The 10,000-nt window shown below is 35.3% G+C and overlaps 1 protein-coding gene across 14 annotated transcripts in view; it reads right to left on the reverse strand.

The window, feature by feature from the left end:
• Positions 1 to 10,000, reverse strand: part of LOC144967010 (GATOR complex protein Iml1-like) — a 79,500-nt gene that overhangs the window by 12,242 nt on the left and 57,258 nt on the right. For 11 of the 14 annotated variants that reach the window (XM_078903748.1, XM_078903751.1, XM_078903750.1 and 8 more), the window contains 6 exons: positions 9,802 to 9,867; positions 7,725 to 7,857; positions 5,206 to 5,314; positions 4,342 to 4,476; positions 3,332 to 3,463; positions 2,400 to 2,429 (listed from right to left, as the gene is read on the reverse strand). In XM_078903748.1, coding sequence (XP_078759874.1) covers positions 2,400 to 2,429; positions 3,332 to 3,463; positions 4,342 to 4,476; positions 5,206 to 5,314; positions 7,725 to 7,857; positions 9,802 to 9,867 — 605 coding nt within the window. The remainder of the gene's footprint in view (positions 1 to 2,399; positions 2,430 to 3,331; positions 3,464 to 4,341; positions 4,477 to 5,205; positions 5,315 to 7,724; positions 7,858 to 9,801; positions 9,868 to 10,000) is intronic. The other 3 variants (XM_078903752.1, XM_078903753.1, XM_078903746.1) reach the window with 1 other exon arrangement.

Here is a 10,000-nt window from a genome sequence, read left to right on the forward strand (position 1 = left end):
TCTACGTCATGGCACAAGACCGAAGGGCTAGAGCTCAGGTGGTCGCTGGTTCGGATAAGTAAGTAAGTAAGAGCCAATGGACGTCATTGAATAGTGGCTATTTGCAATGTTACTGCAATCAACATATGTATCGAAATTTATACGAATATTTCTTATAAAATTCGGCATATTCTCAATTTTTAACTAGTTCTGCAAATCGCATCCATGGAACGTGATCCTTACTTTATTGCCACCCAACTCTCTTCCCATCTGAAATTTAATTTCCATGTTCCATTGAATACAAAAATAGAGTGATATGCACTAGATCTCCCTATAACGTAGAGTAGAATTCTATTGTTATAGCATTTATGAAAGAGCAATACAAGCAGAAGATTATGTTGTCTTCATAAACTTAAAAGGTAGAAAAATACCAAAGTTAGGAAAATACAATTGTGATATATTTTATGATTTGTAAACATTTGAGTGTATTCCTCTTGGTTGGGACCAGTGCTTGTGTCTGTATGAAACTTTTAGGTGATCTCAAAGTACTTTGACGGTGTGCTCTTGGAATCTACATCTGTTCCCTATTTGAACCAGTTCCCCTTTGTCTTACCTTTTCGTTTTGCTTTAATTGTAATTCTAGAACATTTTACTATCCCATTTTCGTCCTTTTTACTGGTGCTGATATGACCTTAATATGTTGCAAGCGCCATAAAACTCTTAAAAATAAAACAAAGAAAGAAGAAAAATAAATAGCACCCCCCATTCTCTAATTCTTCTCTCCTCTCCTTTATCTTCCACTTCTTCCTCTTACTACTAGTATGTAAGGCTACCTTCTACTCTTATCTTCTGCTTCTTGTTTTTTTAATGTACTTTTCTCTGATTTGGAAAAGATTGAAGATGCAACTAATTGAAAGTTGTTTTACATTTCCACTTTTCCATTTTGATATTACCATTGGACACGTGAAGAATATGTTGAAAAAGAGACTTATAGAACTTTTATTTATTAAACTAAACTACAAAATCTCATCTGTTCCTAATTATAGCTTTGTGACGCTCACTGACATGGAATTTAAAATAAATTTTTAAAATTTAAAAAATTGAGAAGAACTAAACAAAAATAATAATAATAATAAACGATGCAAGCACAATATTAACAAATGTTAAGGGGACATTTGCTATCAAAGTATAAGGGGTACAATTTTTAAAAAAATAATGTTTGAAAAAATATAACTTGAATGACCCTCCTTCCAAGCCTCTCCCAACCTTACTCAAAGCCACCCAAATTTAAAAAAAAACGGGAAAATAATGAAGAAGAAATTTTGGCCTAGGACTTCATTTGAGGACGTCGATTTGATGAAAAGTATATCAGTCTTGTTGGCGAATATATTATAAATTATTGGCTGAAACTTTTGCATACTTAAAAAGGCGATCACTTTGGAAAGAGGATTATTGTGTCAGATTTTAGCTTGTGTGTGTGACGCGCCTGAGCAATGAAGTGTGTGTAACGCGCCAGAACAATGAAGTGTGTGTAACGTGCCACAGCAATGAAGTGTGTCTGAAAGAATGAAAAATCGAAACTTTGAAAACCTGAAAAGCTCGGCTTTTCATTTAAAGGAATCATTCTGACATGTAGCAGTAGCATCAAGCAATACTGAAGCTTTTTTGGGTGATTTTTCGAAGCTCATTCATTGTGTATGTACTTTCTGAACATTGAACTACAGACATTTTTATAAAGGAAATAAGTAAAGGAAGGTCGGAAAAAAAGTACAGCCGTAGTTAAAACACGATACAGTCCAACATTACATCTTATCAAATACATTTTGCTGTTACTGTTTTCATGTAAAAAATTTTTAAAAAATAAATAAATAAAACAACAAACAAAAACTAAACCAAAACAAAAAAATCCTCCATAATTTATGCTGCCAAATAAATCGGAACTCAGCATTAAAGGATGGGTTAGTTACTGTTTGCGATAAGATACAAGTAAGTGTGAACGGCAACATGAACATCGTCTCATAAAAAAAGGGTTAGTAGAAGGGGTACCACCTATGCATTAGGCAAGCAAGGAAAAATAGAGAACGATTAGAAAGTGAGATGCTGTTACAGTAAAAGTGCATAATTCTACAAGTCGGAGAAGTCAATTTGGACTTTACAGTCAAATAGAGTTCTACAGGTCTACAAAATGCTGCAATACCAAAAATAAATAATATTCTTGAAGCAAAATTAGGATGAACTTGTGGTTTGTGGATTCACTTCGTGATTTATCACGTAAGGTTAAAAAGTAATTTTGTAAAAAACCTAAACACATGCATTTATTGAGCGTCTATAACTCTTTTGTGCAAATTTCTCTCCTTTCACTATTACCAACACTATTAGTATGTAGTCTATGACAGAAATCAGCTAGTGTTACAGTTTACCTCTGTATAGGTCATTTATAATGACACCACCTGCAATGATGAAGTAATAGAAAAGATTTATATATATATTTTTATTAATCAATGCAATTGTTCGGAACTGTACCCAAATAATACAGAGTAGTGGTAAATGAATAGAACAAAGGCAAAAACTATTTAAGAGAGAAGTAAGAAAAATGAAAGAAATCTGGAACAGAGAATTAACTAAGGATAATTGGGAATTCAAACAAAAACAAAAAAAAAACATCCTTGACGATTCTATTGTTCACATTTCTAACAGATGTTATTCTATATGTAAAGTTGATGAATCAAGATCAAATTAATATACCACTATCACTTGTGATCATAGTTCCTCTTTTAATGAGAATTTTGTGTAATGTTGAGAAAATCCAATGAGTAAATACTTCATTACAAATATTTGATGTTCATAAATTATTCTGTATATAACGGTATCCTGGATTCCTGACATTACATTATTCAGATGTGCACAAGGGAATAGATCGGATCATATCAAAACAATGCCCAATTAATTCACTCAATCCTAGAGATTTTTGTTACTTTTCAAAATTGGAAAAAATGTATTAAAAATTAGCATGTACATAGATAGTTTCATTCAACTACCATTAACATGCAAAAATTAAAAATATTAGCTTTGATACTACGCCTATAATTTGTCTCAGAAAAATGTAATAAATAGGCATGGGGTAAAAGTAACCCCGGGTAAACTACGGATATAGTCGGTGTTAGGGTTGAGTGAGTTAATTCCCTAATCTAAAAAAAACTGAACCTGATGGAACAGGAAATAGATCATCAACTCCATTTCACAGACATTCCAATAATGTCATTTTAAAATAACAATGCTGCAATGAATGTATTTTATTTAATGTATGTGTTTCAGGAAATACAAAAAAACAAAAAACAAAAAGCAATCTTACTTGGAGGTGGACCCCTTCCATAATCTTCCTTTCCTGACTGTATTTTCCAATCATCTGTTTCCGGTCGTAACATTGAATCTGATCGCTTCCTTTCTTGCAAAAGTGCATCGAAACCTTTCACTTCATCCGTATCTGGATTTTCAAAAAGCAACATGCAAAACAAATCAAGCTACATCAAAACAAACTCTTAATAGCCGGAAAAGGAGGTTAAGAAAAAAAAAAGAGATTAAATTTAAGATGAAGCAAGAGGAGAACTTTGAATTTTAAAGGTCAATTGACGTTTAGATAGCTTGGTGGTCATAGATTCTAATATTTTGAAAAACAATTTGGGTAAAGAATTGTATAAAATGTAGTGGCATAGATAGTGTTCTTCCTCTTTCATTTTATTGACACACTCAGTATAAATAAGTATTACTTTCAATAACAACAATAACATTAACACACCTATCCTACTTATCAAACGGCCTTTCAAAATGCTCCGTGTCTGAGTAAAAAAAAACAAAACAGGAAAGATGTTTTCTGTAAATTTGAATTGTTAAAATGCAAAAGGTCACTATGAATGTCATTCTGTATTCAGAATGTAAAAATAAGCAGACATTTGGTGGTAAGAGCATTTTAATACCAATAATCATTTCATGTTTGTTAATGTTGTAGTCTTGGTTTATATTGCATTCTCGTACAGTTCACAAGGTAAATGCAATGATGTGTAAAGTTTGAATTGTAACAACATATTTCTGTATATCTGATCTATCCTTCTTTGCAATATTCCTAAATTAGGTGTAACATGAGGTGTTTGAATCTATTTTCATGTTGTTTTTCTCTAAAAGAAATTGAAATTACTTTTGACAATTTAACAAGTTTTATTTTCAATTGTAGAATGTCACTTCATCATTTCTTTTCCATAATGTGGTAAAACTATTAACTCTTTACAGTTATGATTATGGGGCAGTGAAATACAAAGCATCTTTAAAAATATCCTCCAAAAAAAAAAAAGGAAATTGTTCTCTCACCTCCACATTCAGGTTTGATTTCTCTGACAGGTAGAAAGGTGACTTCACACCACTCATTTTGAAACAAGTAGTTGTAGTTGGCACCAGGTGTGTTGAGATGTGTTGTTGGGATTGAACTCGACTCTGTAGACTGACCTGAATGAACATCGTGTAAAAAGACTAAATGGGTTGTTGAATGTGTTAAGCACAAAGTTTAGTTAGGAATGTTGCATTAAAATAACCATGACTCATTACAAAACAAAATGCATCAATTTCAAAATAATTTTGATATAATCCTTAATTACGTAAGCGTGCAGAAGGACAGTAAAAATCACTCACAAATGGACATTGGACAGCTGGGTCTAATATTGGATCTGGCAAAAGTACTCTGTGATAGTCTTACATCTGTTTCAGAATGTAGCTAGCAATTTATTTCGTTCTGTGCTACTAACATAATTATTGCTCAAGCTTTAACTCACTCAATCCTAGAGATTTTTGCTACTTTTCAAAATTGGAATAAAACGTATTTAAAATGAACATGTACATAGATCGTTTTATTCAACTATCATTAACACGTAAAAACTAAAAAAAAACATTAGCTTTGATAGTACGCCAATAATTTGTGTCAGAAAAATGTTATAAATAGGCATGGGGTAAAAAATAACCCGGGTAAACAACGGATATAGTCGGTGTTAGGGTTGAGTGGGTTAAAGCTCCCCGATATTTACACACTTAAACTTCCTTTGAGAAGAAGAATCCATTTCGTGCTAACATACTTTAGTGTTTGCATTGTTATCATAATATAGTCAGAATGACAAAATCAAAAGAAGGATAAGGAGAATACGATCAAGATTGCCAATAAAGAAAGAAAATGACATCTCTTACCGGGTCTAAGCAGAAGTCTTTGTGGAACATAATAGAGATAAAACCCATAAATGAAGCGATGGTTTGGATTTCCAGAACTATGAAGAACAAGGTGCTCGTCCATCAGTTTCTGCATCAAAAAAAACGTGCAACACATACATTTCATTGACTTTTGACAATTACTTCCTTGTGTTTCCGTGCCTATTGCAAATGAGGTGTGTAACGCTATTAACGGCCAGGTGCTCATTTTACACCTGAGTACAGTGAGAGAATGTGAGTAAAGAGCCTTTCCCAAGGACTCAACTATACCCCGAGCTCGAAATAGATGACTTATTCCTCTTTGTCAAAGGGATGCAAATGCAATTACTTATAGTTCTCCCCATATCATACACTAAGCTGTCGTAGTGGATTTTTAAGACTGCAATTTGTGGGCAGTAAACTTTGCAATTTTCTGCAATTTACCGCAAATTTTCATTAACAAAAAAAAATAAATCTCAATTATTACCTGTTGGCAAAACGATCATTACTACAATCACCACTACATCCTCAACACTAACACCATTGATACAAACGATCATTACTACAATCACCGCTACATCCTCAACACTAACACCATTGATACAAACGATCATTACTACAATCACCGCTACATCCTCAACACTAACACCACTGATACAACAGTCTCATCACTACAACCACTACTACAACAGCTATCAAATCACTATTACTGCAACACCCACCGTATCATCATTACCACCACTACTACAATCACCTCCACCACATCATCATCACTATCATCCATACTACATCACCATTACTGCAACACCCACTACCACATTATCTCATTCATCTGTGGTGTTTCATTCATCCTGTTTTGTTAATAAACTGGAAACACGAAACGTTCATTTGATCTGTTTTTGTAATTAAATTGAAGCTTACAATCAATGTCACATTATTATTTACAAGAAAAGAAAGAATCTCTTAGGAACCCGATGATTGGTTTCTTGTGCACGACAAAGCCACCCCCCACTCTGATCTAGTTGTAAAGGAATACCAAAAATTATGTAATAGTGCTTCCCAATTCATCCTAGTCGTTATATCTTAGCCCTTGCAAATCTTTTTTTTTCTTGTCCAAGCATCTGATCTTCTTCTTCTTCTTCTTCTTCTTCTTCTTCTTCTTAGTCTTGTGGAAACCTCCAATATTGTCGAGGATCACTCCACAGTTTGTAGGGTTTTACATTGTAAACTTGTTAAAACTCTGCACATAATACTAATAAAAAAATACATAGATTAAAAAGTCATGTTGTGAACTCTAGCAATCGCGTGAAGGCATGTTGGCAACCGTTTTCAGCCACTTCAGCTGGGAGGCTATTCCATAGGCGGGCAGTGGAAGGGAAAAACGAATACAGGTGGGCGTCTGTTTTTGATGTTGGGATGGTTACTCTTGCTGTGTGTCCCCTCGTAGTTCTTGTGCTGATATCTTTGATGGCAGAACCTCATGAAAAAAGAATGCATGACTTTGAAGTGATCACAAAAAATTTGGGGAATGCCTTGAGGGTCATGTCCAATGTTGATCTGCTACATCACATTGACAGCTTGAAAGTTTGCTTGAATAAACTTGGAAAGGATGTTTTTTGAGAAATCAAGAGAGAAAATCAAGAGAGAAACAGCATGTAAATTTTTCCCCTAGACTTTTAATGACCTAGTCCTAAAACTCATTGAGCACAGTGTTATTATTGGATTCAGTAGTCTGATGTCACGTCGCCCGGCAACGGCGGCCATCTTGATTCTAAACAAAGAAAATCATTACTCTTTATTCTTCATGCTGGATAGAACTTTTCATATGCCTTGTGATCAGAATGTGTAAAAGTCAAAACATGATCAAATTTATGTTTTTTTCCCCTCTGGAAATGCATTTATGCTCGCCAGAGAAATATTTCATACGGGCGTCCGCCATTGTTCCGATAGTTTAGAGCCAGTGTTACTAAGTTACCATGCGTCATTAGGAAGGAAGTGACGTCACGACTGTTGAAGAGTATAAGGCCGAGCAAGGCATGACTACATCAAGAAGTATAAACCCTTCTTGATGAAAATGACTTGAGTACAATTTAACATAACATATGGTATAGGTCAGCATAGGATAAAATCCCTTGAATGCCCTTAATATTAATTGTAATGCCATCAATCTATGTGGTCCAGTGGTATGACACTCGCTTTCGGATCGGAAGGTCCTGGGTTCGAGCCTCGCGCTCGGCGCATAATTGAATCCTTAGAAAAGGCTCTTTACTCACATTCTCTCACCATACTCAGGTGTAAAATGAGTACCTGGCCGTTAAACAGCGTTGTCTTTGAAAAATTGTAATATCGCCTAACAGGCGTCATGTCCCGTCCTAAATGTTAAATGTTGCTGTTGACCAGGGACCCCTTGTAAAGCGCTTTGAGCTCATTTAGTGGATATTGCGCTATATAAAGCTCAATTTATTTTGTTTACAATAATGATACATGTGGTAAAGATAATATTTCAACTGCAATGTACTTACTTGCATAAAACTGATGGCTTCGTGCACATTGTCCAAACCTTTGACGTTGTTAAGACACCAACTCACCGCCTCAGCAGCAATGAATGTGTTGAGAGGCAAACCAGGTTGGGTGTTGATAAGGTTCATCCCTTGACTGATTAGAGTAGAAAATAAAACAGATTATAACCATTGTGAAAAATATTGACAATTCTATCAAATATGACTTTTTCAAAAAATTAATTACTTAAAAATCTTTTTTAAAAATTATTATTTATTTTTTAATGGCGGGACTAGGGAGAAAAAGAGGAAGGGGGGGGGGGGGGGGGGGGGGGGGGGGGGGGGGGAAGGGAAGAGAATAATTATTATTTCCTGATAAATACAAAAATAAAAATATTGATTCTGTTTGCTTAGACAAAGAAAACGGGGGAAAATATTAATCTCAATCTTTTGTTCCTATTTATTTTTAGTGGTTTTATCGTGACAGCACTGTTATGATTATCACTCAGTGTCATGAATCACTCTCTTACACTCAAAGCAAAAGAAACTATTTAAAAGTCATTCATGTGTAGATTTCTGGTATGACACTTTGCTTCTCCCTGTAGGTCCCTGGTTCGTGTCCTAATGTGGGCAAAGTAAAGTTGAGTCCTTGGAAAAGGTATCTTTAGTCTCAGCACACGCAAGTGTAAAATAAGTTACTTTGCCTGAAAAATTGTAATAGCACCTTAAACGCATTGTGCCTACGAGCTAAGGATTAATATTGGCTTGGGGCCACTTTTAACCCTCTCCTTATCACCAATTGGAAAAATCGTCACATTTGTTAAGATGCAACCATCACTCTTCTCATCCAGATTTCATTTCTTTTTGCTATAGCTATAAAAATTTGACATTCTGTAATAAAGCTCATATTGTCAAACGATATTATGTATAGAATGTGCTTGTTGATTTTCTGAAATGTCGGTTTTTGGGTTGGTTGGGTGTGAAACTTTGGGGGAAATTCTGAAAATGGCTGGTAAGGAGAGTGTTAAAGGCCTTGGAGTGTAATAAGTGGATAATTGAGCTTAAATTGAACTTTATATAGCACAATATCCACTAAATGTGCTCAAAGCGCTTTACAAGGGGTCCCTGGTCAACAGTTACATTTAACATGTAGAACAGACATGACGCCTGTAAGGCGATGTTACAATTTTTCCGGACAGAGACAACGCTGCTAACGACCAGGTAAAGAGTCTTTTCCAAGGACTCAACTATGCACCAAGCGAGGCTCGAACTCAGGACCTTCTGATCCGAAAGCGAGTGTTATACCACTAGACCACATAGCCGCATATCACCCATGGAATGGGGTCCGATAATGGCAGCTTTTTTACCAGTCAGAGACTTTGGATGGCAGCCAAACAAAATTTGTCTTAATAGTTGTAACAACCCTTCAATGGTGAGCAATGGTAACTTGACCCACTTGCACTCATTGTGGAGAGAGTTCAGACACTGCAGAGAATCAGGTTGGATGTTGCAGTACATGTACTGTACATGTGCGGCTATGTGGTCTTGTGGTATGACACTCGCTTTCGGATCGGAAGGTCATGGGTTCGAGCCTCGCGCTCAGCGCATAGTTGAGTCCTTGGAAAAGGCTCTTTATTCACATTCTCTCACAGTACTCAGGTGTAAAAAATGAGTACCTGGCCGTTAACAGCGTTGTCTTTGTCCGAAAAATTGTAATATTGCCTAACAGGCATCATGTCCCGTCCTACATGTTAAATGTTGCTGTTGACCAGGGACCCCTTGTAAAGTGCTTTGAGCACATTTAGTGGATATTGCGCTATATAAAGCTCAATTTTCTTTTGTACATGAGTGCAGTAGAGACTTCTCTGACTGTTTAAATGTGACAACATTGAGGTGTGAAATGGTCAGAGGCAACCAGACAAAATGACGACTAAGTGTCTCCAATCAGATTTAATTCCAAGAAACCAAAAGTGAATTTGCTTTCCAATTACAAGTCTCCAAATTCAACAGGTTTGGAAGTAAATTGTAAGATGAAATAAATTCTAATGAAAAAATAGGAGACATCTCTGTAACGATAAAAACAAATGGCTTGATAACATACCTCGGGTCAACTAAAGCTTCCACAATTTTTATCAATGGAGATGTTATGTTGAGTTTTTCTTGTTGTCTGGATTTTTAAAAATAAAAAAAAAAGAAGAGAAATGAGGAATAAGTACTAGAAGAAAGAAAAATAATCTGACAAAAATCTCATACAGGGTGCCCAGGGAAATCCAACCTTAAAATTTCCTACCTAGAAGTGA

This window comes from Berghia stephanieae, chromosome 3 (assembly GCF_034508935.2).
Source record: "Berghia stephanieae isolate SIO BIC M18660-M18661 chromosome 3, UCSD_Bste_1.3, whole genome shotgun sequence".
NCBI lineage: Eukaryota > Metazoa > Mollusca > Gastropoda > Nudibranchia > Aeolidiidae > Berghia > Berghia stephanieae.